The 18,637-nt window shown below is 57.0% G+C and overlaps 4 protein-coding genes across 4 annotated transcripts; 2 read left to right on the top strand and 2 right to left on the bottom strand.

The window, feature by feature from the left end:
• Positions 1-1,292: 1,292 nt before the first annotated feature.
• Positions 1,293-3,898, top strand: srd5a2a (steroid-5-alpha-reductase, alpha polypeptide 2a). Its single transcript, XM_068751151.1, has 6 exons — positions 1,293-1,296; positions 2,174-2,458; positions 2,526-2,689; positions 2,760-2,861; positions 3,438-3,588; positions 3,662-3,898. Exons 2-6 carry the CDS (start codon positions 2,181-2,183, stop codon positions 3,726-3,728), a joined length of 762 nt encoding a protein of 253 aa, XP_068607252.1. The 5' UTR covers positions 1,293-1,296; positions 2,174-2,180; the 3' UTR covers positions 3,729-3,898.
• Positions 3,899-4,164: 266 nt separating this feature from the next.
• On the top strand, positions 4,165-5,253 carry dpy30 (dpy-30 histone methyltransferase complex regulatory subunit). Its single transcript, XM_068751460.1, has 5 exons — positions 4,165-4,222; positions 4,521-4,561; positions 4,701-4,748; positions 4,840-4,982; positions 5,052-5,253. Exons 1-5 carry the CDS (start codon positions 4,213-4,215, stop codon positions 5,122-5,124), a joined length of 315 nt encoding a protein of 104 aa, XP_068607561.1. The 5' UTR covers positions 4,165-4,212; the 3' UTR covers positions 5,125-5,253.
• Positions 5,254-6,190: 937 nt separating this feature from the next.
• On the bottom strand, positions 6,191-9,893 carry psen2 (presenilin 2). The gene is made up of 11 exons (XM_068751457.1): positions 9,855-9,893; positions 9,094-9,221; positions 8,832-9,034; positions 8,204-8,345; positions 7,671-7,738; positions 7,375-7,595; positions 7,201-7,299; positions 6,867-6,935; positions 6,626-6,769; positions 6,432-6,547; positions 6,191-6,351 (listed from the first exon to the last, which is right to left on the bottom strand). The coding sequence occupies exons 2-11, from the start codon at positions 9,211-9,213 to the stop codon at positions 6,196-6,198; spliced, it is 1,338 nt and encodes a 445-aa protein (XP_068607558.1). The 5' UTR covers positions 9,214-9,221; positions 9,855-9,893; the 3' UTR covers positions 6,191-6,195.
• Positions 9,894-10,796: 903 nt separating this feature from the next.
• slc8a1a (solute carrier family 8 member 1a) lies at positions 10,797-18,199 on the bottom strand. The gene is made up of 10 exons (XM_068750529.1): positions 16,566-18,199; positions 15,177-15,283; positions 14,091-14,111; positions 13,985-14,002; positions 13,883-13,897; positions 13,072-13,140; positions 12,559-12,689; positions 12,130-12,259; positions 11,840-12,088; positions 10,797-11,173 (listed from the first exon to the last, which is right to left on the bottom strand). The coding sequence occupies exons 1-10, from the start codon at positions 18,134-18,136 to the stop codon at positions 10,797-10,799; spliced, it is 2,688 nt and encodes an 895-aa protein (XP_068606630.1). The 5' UTR covers positions 18,137-18,199.
• Positions 18,200-18,637: the final 438 nt, after the last annotated feature.

Raw genomic sequence — 18,637 nt, 5'->3', positions numbered from 1 at the left:
AGCAGCTACAGCCAATACCAGACAATGAAGCGTCTTTAAAACGGGATATGAGAGTCCTCCTATTTGCACGGGGTCAGAGATTTGCACGAACTGCAGTCGAGACAACGACTTCCTGTTCAGACACGAGAGCAAACTGCTACAACAGTCGAAACGAGAAGACAGAGGCGTGAACGTTGAGCCCCAAATCACTAAACCTTGGATCATCTTCCCTAACGGGATCAAGTACAACAAAGTAAGAGGGCCCAAAACAGAACCTTGAGGGACTCCACAGACTCAGACCTTATTTGGTTGGCTGAAATGCTAAAGCCCCGCCCACACACCCTGCATGATCCCTCAATCTCCTCAGCAGAACCTGACACGTTCTGTGAAAGGTCTGCGTTCACACTGCGATTTATTCACGGAACGAACTTTCGGAGCAACGTCGCGTGGCTGAAAGGGGCGCTCGTCGATTGGACAAAGTAGGAGGGGAAGTCCCGCCCTCTCCCGTGTTTGTTTTGCTGCTTGTTCGAGGAGGGGAGCTCATTTAGTTCTGGCCTAAATCAGAAATGTTACACAACGCTAGTCGTTTCTAACAAAGTCGCTGGGATCCGTAAAGTCTCCGGATCGGTTCAGAACAACGGAATGAAACGCTATCGCTGCTGAACAGCTGACTCTCCGCTCCGCAGCCGTGGAGCTGCTGAACAAAAGATTAAAGTACTAGAACGCATATTTAGTGAATTAAAGCTACACACAGCGGTACACGTTTCACCACTTGTAGTTTTCCTGGTGACTGAGCTTCCCCTCAGAGCCGCTGGGAGTACTCGCTGTACTTCCTCTACCGGAGACGTAGCGTAGCGTCACTACGGACAGCTGATCCCGCCTTTGCTCCGCCCAAAGGAACCGAGACCCTCCTTTTCAGGAGGACTTTTTTGATCCTCTCCAGAGTCCGGATGCGCGTTCACACTGGCCCAAGCGGAGCGGATTATCCGAGGAAAGGAACTGTGGTCAGTTTAAAGGGGAGCAAATGGCCCAGTGTGAATGCACCCTAAGGCTCTCAGTGACGTCATCAAACAGCTGATTCAGAACCAGAACCAGACCGGGACCCTGAATTGATTGTTTTCTGGATCTTAGATCACAAACAAAAATGAGGTGAGGCTAATTATTGATGATCAGCTCCTGAACCAGAACCCAGGTTGTTTCATGGACAGGTCTGGGGCACCCCGGCCTCTCCGGGGTGAAGCAGCGGCCCTGCTGCACCTGCAGACCGGCCTCAGACCGGCCTCAGACCGCGTCCAACCGGGAGTCACAACAAGAACGGTAAAAAACGACAAAAGCCTCGGTTCGGGTTTAACGCCCGTCGTTTGGGCCGAGATCAATCACATCATAACCCCCCCGGCGGCCGGATGGATGCTGCCCGGGGGGGGGGGCAGCGGTCCGGAGCCGCTGACAGGCCGCCGGAGAGTCCGCCGGAAAGCCCCGAGTCAAGCCGCCGAGGAGCTCAAACAAAGCCGCTCGATGACTGCAGAAAGCCCGCATTAAATAACCCGATTAGAATAAAGCCGGTACCTGCCGGTACCGAACCGTCCGAGGCCGAATCCTCCTCCGTTAAAGCAGAAAACACGCTCGATCCTCACAGCCGCCGCGCCGCCATCCCGCAACAGAAACGCCGCATCGATCCAGCCCAGAAGCCGCGTGAGCGCGTCCCTCCGCCGGGTCCGCCGCAGCGCGCTGATCCGAGCCGGGGGTCGGGCTAAAATGGAGGCGGGCGGGCGGAGCGGGGCCGCGGGGGACGCGAAGAAGAGGACGCTCCGACACAGTCAGCGTAGTGACGCACTTCCGCCGACAGAGAGCGCCAAACCGCGACCCACACACACCCAGGAAGAACCCGAAGACGTCTGACCCACTGGGTCGGGACTTAAGGGTTCTGAAGGAGCTCTTCCGGGTTTCCGTAGCTCCGCCCACCCTTCCTGTAGCAGGTGGGCTCGTCGTTTACGTCATGAAGCTCGCTTCCTATTGGTTGTTATTGACCCTGTTCTGTTAACAACGTGATTTATTATTATCAGACTCCGTCACGTGACAAGCGTCGAGCGGACCGGTTCTGGAGCAGCAAGCGATACGTTGTTGAGTACAGCTATATAAACGGATAGCACGCTGGCGCAGCGGGTAGCGCTGTGTCATGTCATGTTCTCACCAGCAGGGGGATGGAGTGTCAGACCGCCGCCGTTTCCAACCTGAGCTGGTCTCTGTTTATTGGGGGTGTGGTCCTCCTGCTGCGCCAGAGGCGGAGCCCCAGCAGGTACGGGCGCTACGCCCCGGCGCCGGCGGCGGCCCGCTGCTGTCCGGCCCGGCTGGCCTGGTTCCTGCAGGAGGCGCCGGCGTTCCTGCTGCCGCTGCTGCTGCTCGGGACGTCCAGACGGAGCCGGCAGGCGACCGGACCCGTCCTGTTGCTCTGCACCTTCATGCTGCACTACTTCCACAGGTCAGAGGTCATCAGCGGGCTAATGCTAAGCTAGTAGCGGCTTGGTGAAAGCGACCTTCTTCTGTAGGAGCTTCATCTTCGCCTTCCTGTCCAGAGGACGGCCCGTCCCGCTGCGCGTCGTCCTCTACGCCGCCGTCTTCTGCTCGCTCAACGGCTTCCTGCAGGGACACCACCTGCTGCACTGCGCTCAGTACGAGCTCACCTGGCCGGCGGCGGCTCGCATGGCTGCAGGTGAGCCGACGAGAACGAATACTCAGTTACCATGGTAACGGACTCAACGTTGATTGTCTGGCTCCTGCAGGGTTGTTCCTGTTTGCAGTCGGGATGAGCATCAACATCCACAGTGACATCATCCTGCGGCGCCTGAGACGGCCTGGAGAGACGGCCTACTGCGTCCCCCGGGGTAGCGAGCCCGACCTCGGACCGCCCCCCGCCCCTCAGACCCCCCTCAGACCCCCCTCAGACCGCCCCCCGACCATCAGACCGCCCCCCGACCATCAGACCGCCCCTCAGACGGCCCCCCGCCCCTCAGACCCCCTCAGACCGCCCCCCGACCATCAGACCGCCCCTCAGACCGCCCCCCGACCATCAGACCGCCCCTCAGACCGCCCCTCAGACCGCCCCCCGACCCTCAGACCGCCCCTCAGACCATCAGACCGCCCCCCGACCATCAGACCGCCCCTCAGACGGCCCCCCGACCATCAGACCGCCCCTCAGACGGCCCCCCGCCCCTCAGACCCCCTCAGACCGCCCCCCGACCCTCAGACCACCCCCCGACCCTCAGACCGCCCCTCAGACCATCAGACCGCCCCCCGACCATCAGACCGCCCCTCAGACGGCCCCCCGACCCTCAGACCGCCCCTCAGACCATCAGACCGCCCCTCAGACCGCCCCTCAGACCGCCCCCCGCCCCTCAGACCGCCCCCCCGACCTTCTGGGCCCCGCCCCCGGGTTACGTCTTCCTTCCTGTGCTTTTCAGGAGGCATGTTTGACTTCGTGTCCGGAGCGAACTTCTTCGGTGAGATTCTGGAGTGGTTCGGTTACGCCGTCGCCGTTTGGTCCGCCCCCGCCTTTGCTTTCGCCGTCTTTACCGCCTGCTCCATCGGACCCAGAGCCTACCAGCACCACAGGTACCCGCCCGGTACCGGTACCGGTACCCCGGGTTGAGTATTTGTATCTGCTGAATCAGAATCTGTGCCGCAGAGACTACCAGCGGCGGTTCGACGACTACCCTCGCTCCAGGAAGGCGCTCATCCCCTTCGTGTTCTGAGGGCGGAGCCTGCAGGGGCAGCGGCGTGCCGGGTCCCCATCCGGGAAACGTCGCCCCTCAAACCTCCTGAGCAGCGCATGTAGCTTTAAACTGATGCTAAACTGATCGCCCTCTATTGATTAGTTTCTTTAGATTCACCTCGTTGTGCACCTGACAATAAAGCTGGATGGATTTATTGATTGATTGATTGATTGATTGATTGCAACTAAATCAACATAGACTTGTTCCTCAATAGGAAATCCAGACAACACATTCCAAACATGGGCGTGGTGACGGTTTGCCCCGCCCCCCCGGAGTCTGACCGACCAGAGTTCCGAGTCTTTCACATTAAGAGCGACAAAGTTTCAAGAAAAATTAGGCCGTGCTTTTATTGTGAAGTCGAACTACTTCAACCGGACGCATGCGCGTTGCTCGGGCGTTCTGTGCGTAACCTCAGAAGAGAATTGGCGTACGTCAGACGTGCTGCGTAGATATCCAAACAAACATGGCGGACGGTGAGTTCATTGTTGAACGCTGATGCCGCTATTGGCGGGTTTTGTCGTGTTTTTGTTTGTTTGGAACATTTTCCCGGTTAAGTTTAATTATTGATTGATTATCGATTGAACGACACACGGAGTTAACCGTTAATGAGAGCTACCGGCTATCAGACAGACATGCTAAGCAGAGCTAAGCTAACGCCACCGAGGTTCGAGTGGAGAATAAATGAGACAAAGCAACTACAAACGTTATTATCGCGTTTAGCTACCACCCGCAGGCATGACGTCACCGCTGATTGGTCCTCCTCTCTTTCAGATCACACGGATGCGGATCAGTCGGTGGAGGGACACACACCTGTGAGTAAACACGCTCACCTGTCTGCTACGGACGTTAGCCTAGCTTAGCACAGGGGATCTGTTGAGGAGGAGGAGCTTCATCAGCTGTTTCGTGGTCCGGTGCTTTCTTTAATGTATTTATTCTGACTCACCTGAGCAGGTGTCTGAGAACCCTCATGCCGAGTATGGCCTGACGGAGAACCTCCAGGTAACGCACGCGCACACGCACACGCACACGCACACACACACTAACCAGGCGCTGCAGCAGACTCCCAGCATGCCTTGCTGCCGCTCTGCAGAGGACGGTGGAGAACGACAAGGCGAACCCAGAGAAGATGTCCAAGCAGAAGGTGGACCTGCAGGCGCTGCCCACCCGGGCCTACCTGGACCAGACGGTGGTCCCGGTCCTGCTGCAGGGCCTGTCGGTGCTCGCCAAGGACAGGTGATCACACGAGAGACGTGATTGGCTGGATGGGAGCGAGCGTGTTGCTGACGGCTGCTCCTCCTACAGACCGCCCAACCCCATCGAGTACCTGGCGGCGTTCCTGCTGAAGAACAAAGCCCAGTTTGAGGAGAGGAATTGACCCGGAGACCGGCTCTAGTTCTTTATTTAATCCAGATTAATCTGGGCTTTTATTCTGAAAGGATTGAAGGACCAAGCCAGTGTTGGACAAAAATCCTTCTTTGTGAATAAAGCTTCTACGGTTTGGTCCTCCGGCGCCATCGTCTGGTTTAATGTCCTGCAGCTCGGGTGACGTCGCCTGGGAAACGGCTGGTGTAGTGGGTAGCGCAGTCTCCTCGCAGCAGGAAGGTTCTGGGTTCTCTCCCGGTTCTGTGGATGCACTGATTTGTGTGTAGGTGACTCTGTTAAGAGATGGCGACTCGTCCAGGGTGAACCCCACCTGACCTGTGACCCAGATATGCAAATGATTCAAGATGAATCACTGATGAGGGGCGTGGCCTGAATCCTGCTGCCGGAACAGTGTGCTCAGGTTGTTTAGGGGCGTGTCCACGGTTGTGTTCCTTACTATTCATGTGGCCGCAACCGACCAATCAGAGCTAATCTCCATCCCCATGTGACCGGACCGGGCCGAACCGGAACCAGCAGCGGAAACAGGCTGAAAAGCTCCAAGTTTTTATTCCACAAAGCAAAAGGAAGTCACTAACGTGTTTCTACACGAAGCCCCGCCCCCACATTACAGGACAAAGGCAGCTAAAGCTAAAGCTAACTGTTTGGTGAAGAGTCTAAAACGAGGGTATAAGTATATTCTGAAAATTACGCCTTTCAGTTCAAATGAAACATTTCTAGTAACATTTCTAGTTCTTGATAAAGAACCAGAACCGAAGGTTCCATCTGAGCGGAGAGTTCCTGCATGAGGGGCGGGTTGGGTTAAAGGTCACGCTGAACAGCCAATGAACATGAAGAACATCAAGTAGCCGTTAAGCTGCACCTGGATCAGTCTGACAGGTGATGAAGATGGGCGGGATCGATAAGGTAACTAGCAATCCCGCTAGCTATCGCTAGTTACCTCTGTTGCTAATGAGCTGCTAGCCCTTTCAGGTCACATGACCTCCAGGACTGCGACTTGAGAGGACCGTCCAATCAGAATCAGCGTTAATCAGGAGTGTTTCTTGGTAGGGGGTGTGGCTTGCTGTCAGATGTAATACTGGGAGGCGGCCAAGTTGTCCATGAAGGGCTGGACCAGGAAGTCTGTGGAGAAGTAGAAGACCAGGCCGAAGGTGATGGAGATGGGCAGCGCCGGCAGAGCCTTCTTGAAGATGGCCAGCAGGAGCAGAGTCAGGCACAGACCCTGGACAGGACGGGGACAGCTGTGAGACGGGCCGGTGGAGGACAGGTGGAGGACAGGTGGAGGACAGGTGTGACGCTTACGATTAGAATAGCAACAAAGCAGGCGAGCGTGGTGTTCCAGTCTCCGCCCGTCGCTGCAGCTTTACCAACGAGGACGCTGTAGAAGATGAAATCACCGAGTCCAAGCTTCACCCCTCCTGGAGAGACGGGGACAGACGGGGGGACAGAGACATCACCACCTGTCCCTGATCCATTGTGACATCACAAAGACTCACTCTCCTCCTCCTGCTCATCTTGTGGAGAATGGCGGGACTGTTGACGCTCAGGCTCCTCCCTCCTGCTGCTCCGCTCCGCCTCCTCCACCTCCTCTTCCTCCTCCTCCTCCTCCTCTTCCTCCTCCTCCTCCTCCTCCTCCTCCTCTGCCGTGGCGTGAACACAAACCCGATCCAACAAAGTCAGCAAAAACCGTTTGATCAGAACCCAAATGAATTCACGTGGTGTTGAAGTAAACAGAACCTGTCTCCGGGCCCTGAGGGTCCGCCGTCCCCACCGTCCCCGCCGTCCCCACCGTCCACATCATGGCCGCTGGAAAGTAAAACCGTCCTCGTAGTTGATGACTAGTAACAGTCTGTTAGCGTTAGCATGCTAAAGGAGGCAAAGCTGGCTATCAGGACACGCATTGGCATGTTAGCGTGATAGCATTGGCACGTTAGCGTGATAGCATTGGCATGTTAGCGTGATAGCATTGGCATGTTAGCGTGATAGCATTGGCATGTTAGCGTGATAGCATTGGCATGTTGGCGTGACGGAGAAGGTTCTGGTCCAGATTGTGTCCCCGTGTTGGACTCACAGGAGTAGATGAGGGCAGGGAAGATGGGCTCGTTGCGTTCCTGAGCCGTCTCCACCAGCATCCGGAGAGGACCTCTGGGGGACAGGACGGCCACCAGGTCTGCACCAACACAAACGCACCTGAGTGAGGCATGCTGGGACGTCACCGTCCAGGTCCTCGGAGGTTTGGACTCACCGTAGACGGAGATGGCGCCCAGGATGACCCACGCCGACCACTCAGGCAGGTATTTGATGAAGACGAGGGCCATGAGGGCGCTGATGAGGATCAGGTAGGCCTGCTGCAGCTGCAGGGGGCCCCTCCAGTGGATGCAGATCATCCCCACCGCCCCAAAGTTCCAGATGAGCACCCCCACCGTGGGGTAGTCCACCGCCAGGTTGTACGTCTTAAACACCTCCCTGGGCGACAGGAGGGTTAGCGCTAGCGTTAGCGCTAGCGCCGCGGCTAGCTACGGGGCTAGCTACGGGACTCACCCCAGGTACATGAAGCTGAACCAGAAGAGCAGCATGAGGGAGGACAGGATGAGCCAGCCGTGGATGAACTGAGGGACACAAGCACAGCGGAGACGCTCAGGACAGGCGTCCTCTAGAGGTGGGAGGACCGGCCGATCAATACGCCGGAGACGCTCAGGACCGGCCGATCAATACGCCGGAGACGCTCAGGACGGGCGTCCTCTGGGAGGACCGGCCGATCAATACGCCGGAGACGCTCAGGACAGGCGTCCTCTGGGAGGACCGGCCGATCAATACAGGCGTCTGATCAGCCAGCAGGAAGCACTTGCATCACTTCCTGGGGTTCCGTTCAGTTTCAGACCCAGAAACCTTAAATTCAGGTTCCAGGGCTGAGTTGGGTTCGATTGGCCGGAAGGTGCGGTTACTATAGCAACACCAGCGGGAGATCAGACAACTTGGCCCTGTTGTTTTAATGCTAATGCTAATGCTGCTAACATGGAGTTCAACCAGTCAGAGAACGCTGACCGGGTTCTAAAGGGTTCTGCGGTTCTGACCTTGTAGCACCGGTACTTGTAGAGGACCACCAGGAAGACGGTCATCACCATGACGACGCTGATCATGATGACGGTGTTGAGGACGGAGTTGAGGAGCCGCCGGCCGACGGAGGCGGTGTTCTCCGTGAACGGCGTGTAGATCCTGGAGCAGGCGGGACGGGTCAGGTCTGGGTCTGGGCCTGGGTCTGGGTCAGGGGTCTGGGTCCTGGTCTGGGTCCTGGTCCTGGTCTGGGTCTGGGTCTGGGTCCTGGTCCGGGTCCTGGTCTGGGTCTGGGTCCTGGTCTGGGTCTGGGTCCTGGTCTGGGTCCTGGTCTGGGTCCTGGTCCTGGTCTGGGTCCTGGTCTGGGTCCTGGTCTGGGTCCTGGTCTGGGTCTGGGTCTGGGTCTGGGTCTGGGTAGGGGTCTGGGTCCTGGTCTGGGTCCTGGTCTGGGTCCTGGTCTGGGTCCTGGTCTGGGTCTGGGTCCTGGTCTGGGTCCTGGTCTGGGTCCTGGTCTGGGTCTGGGTAGGGGTCTGGGTCCTGGTCTGGGTCCTGGTCTGGGTCTGGGTCCTGGTCTGGGTCCTGGTCTGGGTCTGGGTCCTGGTCTGGGTCCTGGTCTGGGTCCTGGTCTGGGTCCTGGTCTGCACTTACAGCTGCTGGTCCGTCTTCTCGCTGTAGAAGCTGACTGACTTGATGGTGGCGACCACCACCGCCATGCAGAGCGTCACGGGGACGAACAGCATGATGACGTGTTTGGCGCCGTACTTCAGGGTCAGCTCGTCCTCGTCAGGCTCCGCCTCCGGGTCCGAGCCCCCGCCATCTGGACCCGCCCTCCTGCTCGGGCAGGACTGGACCTGCAGCGGGACATTCAGCATGAGAGCAATGTCACAATGACAAGGGTTCTAGTCCCTACCTTCACGGGACCTGCAGCCGGGTCGGGGTCCCGTCTGTAGGACGGAACCTCTGGGTTCTCAGACGAGACCAGCGCCGTCCTCTCATCGTACGAGTCGTCCTCGCTTTCAGAGACATTCATGTCCCCTCCTGCAAAGAACAAGCTGCTGGTCAGTCTACGGGACCAGGTCTACGGGACCAGGTCTACGGGAACCAGGTCTACGGGAACCAGGTCTACGGGACCAGGTCTACGGGAACCAGGTCTACGGGAACCAGGTCTACGGGACCCAGGTCTACGGGACCAGGTCTACGGGAACCAGGTCTACGGAACCAGGTCTACGGGACCAGGTCTACGGGACCAGGTCTACGGGAACCAGGTCTACGGGACCAGGTCTACGGGACCAGGTCTACGGGAACCAGGTCTACGGGAACCAGGTCTACGGGAACCAGGTCTACGGGAACCAGGTCTACGGGACCAGGTCTACGGGAACCAGGTCTACGGGACCCAGGTCTACGGGACCAGGTTTACGGGAACCAGGTCTACGGGAACCAGGTCTACGGGAACCAGGTCTACGGGACCAGGTCTACGGGGACCAGGTCAATTATCTGGACTGAATGCAACGTGAAGCTTTGGGTCTGGTTCGGGAACCTAGAACTCCTGAAACCGGTCCAGCAGCTAGAACCACAGAAACCTGAACGTCATAAAACCCAACCGAACGTATGTCGTCATTCGTTTCAACCGACGGACTGACGTCACTTCAGTTTCACGAAGAATGCTTTTACCTTGCAGCTTTCAGACGATCCTCCGTAAACACCGACGACCAACCCGGAAGACGGTCAGCTGACCTCCGCGACACGTGGTACGCGAGCGTCATGACGTCACGAAGAGCGTCACTCCTGTTCAGTTCATGTAGGGTTGAATGAAAACGTGGAGCCGGTTTGATCGGAATGGAATGGTCACACGTGAGCTGGACGCCATTGCTAAGTGTTGGACTGCAGCAACAGCTAATAGGCTTCAGGCTAAACACATTTTAATTGTTTTATTCTACAGCTAGCATACAAATAACAACAGAAGTACTTTAATCAGTGCTAACACGTGGAAAACAAAGCAGAACAAAGCAGAACAAAGGCCCTGACCTTTACACCATCACAGGGAGAACGGTTTTAAATCTCAACGCTCTCCTTCATTCAGGTGTTTTGATGATGGAAACCTGTGAGCCAATCAGAAAGTAGGTGTGGTGTCTGGTTCTACTGATTAACGGTAACAGAGGAGGCGGAGCTAAAACCTTTTGATACCGTTAACAAGGTGATGGAGGAGGCGGGGTCAAAACAAATCCAGTAAACAGGATCCAGAAACAGAAACAGACACAACAACAACACACCTGGTCTGGTCAGCCTGGTCTTTAATACTTGAAGGAACGACCTTAACAACCAATCACATCACAGAAAATCACTGCAGACTCCTCCCACGACTCACTGGCTCACCGATGAACCCGGTCCGACCCGTAGGTCCGACTGGTCGGACGGGTCAGGATGGATCATCAGCACCACTCTTCATCATCGTTGTGACTAAATAAAAACGTGGAAGTGAAAGGAGGGACGATCAGGAGGGTTCCATGGAGAACACCTGGAAGAACCCAGAACCAGGACCGCCAGGGAGCCGCCTGGAGTCCAGAGGGTTCCATGGAGAACACCTGGAAGAACCCAGAACCAGGACCGCGCCCTCTAGAAGGCCTGGATGTGGCAGTAGGCCTCCAGCGAGGACAAGACGATGTACATCAACCACAGGCTGAAGAACAAGCCGCAGGTCAGGACTTTGGGGAGCCGCGGCCCCCCCAGCTCGCCGCCGATCTCCGGCCGGCGCCGGTAGACCAGCACGCCGATGCAGATGAAGGCAAAGATGGTGAAGAGCGTGACGGAGAAGGCCAGCGTCCCCGGGTCCACCCGGAACTCCTGGTCCTGAGAGCGATGGTAGACGGCAGCGATGGACCACGCCACGCCGATACCCAGGAAGACGTTCACGGCGTTGCTGCCCGTCACGTTACCGATGGAGGCGTCGGCATACCGGTCCTGGATGGCCGACACCTTACTGGCAAAGGTGTCTGGAATCAGAGAGGACAGACGGAGGACAGACGGAGGACGGACGGAGGACAGACGGAGGACAGATGGAGGACGGACGGAGGACGGACGGAGGACAGACGGAGGACGGACGGACGGAGGACAGACGGAGGACAGATGGAGGACGGACGGAGGACGGAGGACAGATGGAGGACGGACGGAGGACAGACGGAGGACGGACGGACGGATAATTGATGGATTCTGACAGTAAACAAACTGATAACTCAAAGTTTTGTTCAAATTGTTTTGACCTTAAATGTTCTCTGGTAGCAGAGACCAGGACCAGGTCCGGGACCAGGACCAGGACCAGGTCCGGGACCAGGACCAGGACCAGGACCGGGACCAGGACCAGGACCGGGACTCTGAAATGACTGGGGGGTTTGGAGCCGGTACGGAGCCGGTACGGAGCTGGTACGGAGCCGGTTCGGAGCCGGTTCGGAGCCAGTACGGACCCGTTACGGACCCGGTTCGGAGCCGGTACGGACCCGGTACGGACCCGGTACGGACCCGTTACGGACCCGGTTCGGAGCCGGTACGGACCCGGTACGGACCCGTTACGGACCCGGTTCGGAGCCGGTACGGACCCGGTACGGACCCGGTTCGGACCCGGTTCGGAGCCGGTACGGACCCGGTTCGGAGCCGGTACGGACCTGGTACGGACGTCCCCAGCGCTACGAACACCACGGCGGTGACGGAGTCCTTGAGGCCGATGGTGCAGCCGAAGTGCGAGGCCAGGTCCCCGATCAGCGCCGTGAGGAGTCCGATGCCGGAGATGGAGACCAGGAAGCAGGCCCAGCCGTTCCAGTAGCCGGTGGGCGGGACCAGGGCGAACAGCAGCTTCCAGAAGACGGTCAGGAAGTGCAGGACGTAGTCCGAGCAGGAGGGCGGCGTCTCCTCGCCTGGGCGGGACAGGGGTCGGTTCAGGCGTCCTCCCGGGGACATCCTTGGACAGGCTCGGTGGCGGTCTTACCGGAGCTAACGGTCACGGCCTCCACAAACTGCTCCCTCCAGCTGTTGGTCCCGATCACCAGGGCCAGGTTGGTCTTCTTCAGGAGTCTGTCCACGGTGCTCTGAGACGGGACACGATGACATCATCAAACAGGAAGTGACCCACCTTGAACTCGTACGACTCCTCGATGACATCATCAAACAGGAAGTGACCCACCTTGAACTCGTACGACTCCTCGATGACATCATCAAACAGGAAGTGACCCACCTTGAACTCGTACGACTCCTCGATGACATCATCAAACAGGAAGTGACCCACCTTGAACTCGTACGACTCCTCGATGACATCATCAAACAGGAAGTGACCCACCTTGAACTCGTACGACTCCTCGATGACATCATCAAACAGGAAGTGACCCACCTTGAACTCGTACGACTCCTCGATGACCACCTCCAGTTTGATGCACTCCCCCAGGACCGGCCTCCCCATCTCTGCAATCCGCCGCTCCTCCTTCTCCTTATTGGTCAGCACCTCCTCAAGCCCCGCCTCCTCTGAGAGACAGAGAGAGAGAGAGTGATGACCAACCCGTCCCTCTGACCGTCCCTCTGACCGTCCCTCTGACCGTCCCTCTGACCCGTCCCTCTGACCCGTCCCTCTGTCCCATCCCTCTGACCGTCCCTCTGACCGTCCCTCTGTCCCATCCCTCTGACCCGTCCCTCTGACCCGTCCCTCTGACCGTCCCTCTGTCCCATCCCTCTGACCGTCCCTCTGACCGTCCCTCTGTCCCATCCCTCTGACCGTCCCTCTGACCGTCCCTCTGTCCCGTCCCTCTGTCCCGTCCCTCTGAACGTCCCTCTGACCGTCCCTCTGACCGTCCCTCTGACCCGTCCTTCTGACAGTCTTCAACCAATGAAGGACCGGTGCTGGACGTACCTGTGATATTGATGATCGCGGCGGGGGAGGGGTGCTCTCGTCCCTGGACCTTCCTGTAGATGTCTCTACCTGTACAGGTGAACAGAACAGAACCTCAGCTGAAGAACCCAGAAAGCTGTCCTCCGTCACCAGCCGGGTTGCATTCTGGGTCTGGTTCCAGCGGACCGGGAAGCACCAGGGTGAGTTCTAGGCGGAGTCTGTGAGAACCTTCAGGTGGTGATGATGATGATGATGGTGGGTGACAGGGTGAGAATTAGAGCTGCAGGTGAGACAGCAGGAAGAACTGACGAAAACTGAGACGTCCCATCAGCCTCGGCAGCTGAGAAGGTCAGAGGTCATGTGCCAGACAAGGGGGCGGGGGGGTGTTAATGAACGTCAGCTGATATGAAGCAGCCCACCTCCTGGACCTGGTCTCAGTGGCCAGAAGGTGGCGCTCTGGAGCCATTAGAGGGCTCCAGTTCATTCGGTTTGGGGGTCCAGAACCCGGTTCCTCAGACAGTACGAGACCATGAACTGGTCAGACAATGAGGACCTGATGGGACGTCCTGACGCTAAAATGATCACCGTTAGCAGTACTGTACCAGAGACACACGCTAACGCTAGCGCTAACGCTAGCAGGCTCAACAGAGCTAATGCTAACATGTTAACCTGCTGAAAGCTGTACCCTAAATGATGATGTCATATCTGTTTCCTGCAATCAGGCTATGTTTAAATGCATTTAATGGAAGTTGTCTCTGTTGCCATGGTAACACGTGTCCATGCTGACTGTTAGCGTTCATATGTTAACGGGCCGTAAAGCGAGCAGTCTCACCGTAGAGCCGTTTGTCTGACAGGAAGTCACATAGAAGGGTAAATCCACGAATGAATGAATGTATGACATCATCAATGACACATGGCAAGAGGCTCCACCCACCTGTTCTGACAAATCCACCTACAGCAGCAGAAAACACAAAGGTGAGTTCAGTTAGACAGTATCTAACTGTAGGATGAATAAAGCAGGAAGAAGGGGAGGAGCTCACCGACTTCATGAAGCAACACAGCTGGAGACAGACGGACCAATCAGAGAGCAGATAGAGAGACACGTGATCCCATGAGCAGTTGATGACAAATCAGCTGTTAATGATTAATGCTCAATCTGGTAAACACAAACAAACACATGCGAGGGGGTCCACAGGTGACCCTAACCTGTTCTGTCTGTATTAACCTCCATCACTAGTCCTAGTTTGAACCCATACTAACTAACAGCTGCTCCGACCAATAGGAGGGCAGCACAGTGACAGGGCAGAGCAGGTCATCAGGGGTCAAGGTGCCTGTCCACACCTGTCCTCCACCTCCTGGTCCAGCTGGGTTCCTGCAGCTGTAAGTAGAAGCTAGCCTGCTTAGCGTACTCCGCGTGGTCCACGATTCTAACCACTATGGGCTTCCTGCAGATGAGACAGACAGACAACAGTGGGAGGAGCTAATGGGTCACAGGTCAGGGTCAGGGGTCACGCATTAGTACACAAACACACCATTAATACAACAGTAACACCATGGCAACGGGACAAGGAGGAATGACCTCATCTGGCCTTCTGGGAAACCTTAGCATCAGTCTGTTAGCATGTCATCATAACATGAGACCTGTTAGCCTTAGCGTCAGTCTGTTAGCATGTCATCATAACATGAGACCCGTTAGCCTTAGCGTCAGTCTGTTAGCATGTCATCATAACATGAGACCCGTTAGCCTTAGCGTCAGTCTGTTAGCATGTCATCATAACATGAGACCCGTTAGCCTTAGCTTCAGTCTGTTAGCATGTCATCATAACATGAGACCCGTTAGCCTTAGCTTCAGTCTGTTAGCATGTCATCATAACATGAGACCCGTTAGCCTTAGCTTCAGTCTGTTAGCATGTCATCATAACATGAGACCCGTTAGCCTTAGCATCAGTGTTAGCATGTCATATTTCTGAGCTCTTCATTCCGTTCATTGTGACTTTAACAATCTGTGTCTTAACATTGCTAATCAATTGATCAGCGATGTCTCCCTGTGAGGTCAGATGTGAATTTGGATGAACGGAGGTTAAGGATGGGGTTACAGGTGACAGTACGGGAGGGTGACGCCCCACCTTTCCTCCCACTCATCTCGAGCAGCCGAGGCTCGCCAAGCTCGAGGAAGAAGTCCTTGTTTTTCTCGTATTCTTCATCATCTATTATATTAATCTGAATAGTTTTGCTGAAACAGAAAAGTAAAAGCAGATAAAAAGGTGTAGAAGAAGAGAAGGACAGGAGTGGAGGATCCAGAAAACAAGGTGAGCAAAAGGTGAGTCGGCGTGGAGACAGGCGAAAACAGACAAGACGATTTTAAGGTTGTGACGCTGGATAAATGAAATAACCTCTAAAACATGGATGATGGCCTGTTAGCTTTAGCCTGTTAGCATGAACGATAGCTCCCCAACCGTCAGCCCTGAGACGGACCGGCTGCAGCCGAGGCCTCGACGAAGACCAGGACCCCTGCTGCTCGACACGCTGCCCTAAAAAGGCAGCGAGCGACGGGATGTTTACCGGACCCCCCCCCCCCCCCCGAGCTGGGATCTCCCATTGAGACCAGTCCACTCAGCCTGTCCCACCAGGTGAGTCACTGGCAGGAGCATCCTGTCTCACAGAGCAGTATTCATGAAGACCAGGTCCCAGAGGGTCCTCAGAGACCGCCCTGCCTTCGGCCACGCTGATAATTATTGGATTTGTTCTCTTCTAAAATGTAAACGTAGAATCTAAAACACAAAGTCTGAGCCGAGTGAGCCCACGCAGACACGGGGAGAACCCGTAGAGAACCCACGCAGACACGGGGAGAACCCGTAGAGAACCCACGCAGACACGGGGAGAACCCGTAGAGAACCCACGCAGACACGGGGAGAACCCAGAGAGAACCCACGCAGACACGGGGAGAACCCGTAGAGAACCCACGCAGACACGGGGAGAACCCGGAGAGAACCCACGCAGACACGGGGAGAACCCGGAGAGAACCCATGCAGACACGGGGAGAACCCGTAGAGAACCCACGCAGACACGGGGAGAACCCAGAGAGAACCCACGCAGACACGGGGAGAACCCGGAGAGAACCCACGCAGACACGGGGAGAACCCGTAGAGAACCCACGCAGACACGGGGAGAACCCGTAGAGAACCCACGCAGACACGGGGAGAACCCGGAGAGAACCCACGCAGACACGGGGAGAACCCGTAGAGAACCCACGCGGACACGGGGAGAACCCAGAGAGAACCCACACAGACACAGGGAGAACCCGGAGAGAACCTACGCAGACACGGGGAGAACCCGGAGAGAACCTACGCAGACACGGGGAGAACCCGGAGAGAACCCAGAGAGAACCCATGCGGACACGGGGAGAACCCGGAGAGAACCCATGCGGACTACACCTGTGTCTTAAACTGAACCTGGGTCAGTTTGAATATTTCCCTTTTACGGTTCTGGCTGCAGCCAATCAGAGTTCTACTTACAGGATTTCATCGTTGTCAAACTGCAGGACTCCATGTGTGTCCTCGAAGTCCACGCCGCCTCCCTTCGCCGTCCCCTCCACGGTCTTGTACGGTACCGCCACGACGCCGCGGGCCCCCGAGGTACGGATCACTTTGGCCTCCATGACGCCGACGCTCTCGCTAACCGTGACCACCGGCTCCTCAAACATGAAGATCCCGGCGTGGTCGTCGTCAAAGACGGTGACGGTGGCCGTGCACGGCAGACCCAAACCTGCGTGGTTCTGCTCATGATCGTCGGAGCCCTCCGAGAGGACTCTCACATTTCTCAGGTGAACCAGGAAGTACTCGTCTTCCTCAAAGATGTCGTCATCGATGATGCTGATGCGGATCTCCTTTTCAGTCTCGCCTGGATGGAACAGGATTGTCCCTTCAGAGAACCGGTAGTCTGAGCCGGCGTTGGCCGTGCCGTCTTCGGTGCAGTAGTCCACCGCCACCGTGGCCGTCAGGTCGCCGCCTCGGCGCTCCACGGTCAGGGCGACGCTGCCGCAGTTCTCCAGACACCGGTAAGCGCCGCTGTCGAAGAACACTTTGGAGGAAACGGCGTCTGCTGGAAGCTCGGAGCTCACGTCAAGCTGAACGGCTCGCTTGGCCTGGTCGGCGGCGTGCTTCTTCAGGACGTTGCCCGCTCCGGTCATGATCCTGGTTGCCTGGCAACGGTAGAAAGCCCGACTCTTCTGCTGTTGCGTTAGAACCCGGTAGTTGGCGAGCTCCACCAGCTGCTCCACCTCCTTCTCAGGATGCTTCTGCTTCAGCTCCTTCAGGATTCTGGCTAACTCTCTGCGGGGCTCCTCCTCATCCAGCTCATTAGAATCAAGCCCCGCCTCCTCCTCATGGGCGTTTAGCATCTTCCCGCCCACCTTCAGGGGGACATCCGGTTCTCCCTCGGTCTCAATGATCACCCCTTTCCTCGTCCCCGCCCTGTATCGCTTGTACACGAACTTGTAGAAGAGAAGCCTGCGGTCCGCCACGTAAGCGAAAGCCACGCAGATGGGGAAGAAGGAGAGCGTGAGAAGCCCCTCCCATATCTGAACCACACCTGGAGAGGTGACGGCCAGGATCACGTAAAGCCATATATAGGCGAAGATACTCCAGGTGGCGGTGACGAAGAACACCCTGAGGTGCTTCACCTTCCTGGTCTCTCCTTCGGGGATCACGGCGACGCAGAGTCCGATGATGACGAACATGTTGAAGGCGGCGCTTCCTACGATGGTGTTCGGGCCCAGCTGGCCGGCGGTGAAGTTGTGACCGCAGACTTCCACCACCGACAGGAGGATCTCTGGAGCGGACGACCCCAGCGCCATCAGGGTCAGGTTGGACACGGTCTCGTTCCACACGCGCACCGTGGTGGTGATCCGTTCCCCGCCGGGCTTCTTGATGGTGATCTGCCTCTGCTGGGAGGTGATGACCTCGATGGACGCCATGAAGCGGTCTGCGACGATGGACACGCCCAAGAACAGGTACGCCAACCCCAGAAAGTAGACGGTGGCCCTGGCCAGGCGGTCCGTGAAGGGCGGGTCGTCAGGCTTCCACATGGGCAGGATGACACCTGGGATGCAGCGAGTACTTCCTCCACAGGTGAGGTTACTGCCGGTGCCGTTCAGAGTCAGAACAGAACCGCCGGCCGCCGTACCCGGAAGGTCGACTGACATGAAGGTCAACAAGAAGAAAAGACCGGAGGGCTCGACCCGGTTCATGGTGTCGCCTGTAAACCTGCAACACACAGGGGGACACGCTCAGAACCTTTGGGTTCTGTCACAAGAAGTTTGGAACTGGTCCGTTCCTAGACCGGACCCGTGGTGATCCAGAGAACGGAGAGAAGAGAGAGAAGGGAAAGAACAGGGAACTGAGAGAACGGAGAGAAGGGGAAGAACAGGGAACGGGGAGAACGGAGAAGAGAGAGAACGCAGAGAACAGAGAGAATGTAGGGAACGGGGAGAACGGAGAAGAGAGAGAACGCAGAGAATGGAGAGAAGAGAGAGAAGGGGAAGAACAGGGAACGGGGAGAACGGAGAAGAGAGAGAACGCAGAGAACA

Source organism: Brachionichthys hirsutus, chromosome 17 (genome assembly GCF_040956055.1).
Source record: "Brachionichthys hirsutus isolate HB-005 chromosome 17, CSIRO-AGI_Bhir_v1, whole genome shotgun sequence".
NCBI lineage: Eukaryota > Metazoa > Chordata > Actinopteri > Lophiiformes > Brachionichthyidae > Brachionichthys > Brachionichthys hirsutus.
The sequence above is the reverse complement of the archived record's forward strand: the minus strand, read 5'-3'. Positions and strand labels throughout refer to the sequence as shown.

What these genes read in the sequence shown, in the direction of transcription:
- psen2 (XM_068751457.1), bottom strand. Translation starts at nt 9,213, where the DNA reads ATGAATGTCTCTGAAAGCGAGGACGACTCGTACGATGAGAGGACGGCG. An exon ending in ACAAGTACCGGTGCTACAAG is followed by an intron (nt 7,739 to 8,203) that starts GTCAGAACCGCA and finishes TGTGTCCCTCAG; the next exon opens with TTCATCCACGGCTGGCTCAT. An exon ending in GGGCGCCATCTCCGTCTACG is followed by an intron (nt 7,300 to 7,374) that starts GTGAGTCCAAAC and finishes GTGTTGGTGCAG; the next exon opens with ACCTGGTGGCCGTCCTGTCC.
- slc8a1a (XM_068750529.1), bottom strand. Translation starts at nt 18,136, where the DNA reads ATGTGGAAGCCTGACGACCCGCCCTTCACGGACCGCCTGGCCAGGGCC. An exon ending in TTTGACAACGATGAAATCCT is followed by an intron (nt 15,284 to 16,565) that starts GTAAGTAGAACT and finishes TTTCTGTTTCAG; the next exon opens with CAAAACTATTCAGATTAATA. An exon ending in CACCGAGCCTGTCCAAGGAT is followed by an intron (nt 12,089 to 12,129) that starts GTCCCCGGGAGG and finishes TGTCCCGCCCAG; the next exon opens with GCGAGGAGACGCCGCCCTCC.
- srd5a2a (XM_068751151.1), top strand. Translation starts at nt 2,181, where the DNA reads ATGGAGTGTCAGACCGCCGCCGTTTCCAACCTGAGCTGGTCTCTGTTT. An exon ending in GGCCTACTGCGTCCCCCGGG is followed by an intron (nt 2,862 to 3,437) that starts GTAGCGAGCCCG and finishes TGTGCTTTTCAG; the next exon opens with GAGGCATGTTTGACTTCGTG. An exon ending in AGAGCCTACCAGCACCACAG is followed by an intron (nt 3,589 to 3,661) that starts GTACCCGCCCGG and finishes TCTGTGCCGCAG; the next exon opens with AGACTACCAGCGGCGGTTCG.
- dpy30 (XM_068751460.1), top strand. An exon ending in CGGTGGAGGGACACACACCT is followed by an intron (nt 4,562 to 4,700) that starts GTGAGTAAACAC and finishes TCACCTGAGCAG; the next exon opens with GTGTCTGAGAACCCTCATGC. An exon ending in GCCTGACGGAGAACCTCCAG is followed by an intron (nt 4,749 to 4,839) that starts GTAACGCACGCG and finishes GCCGCTCTGCAG; the next exon opens with AGGACGGTGGAGAACGACAA.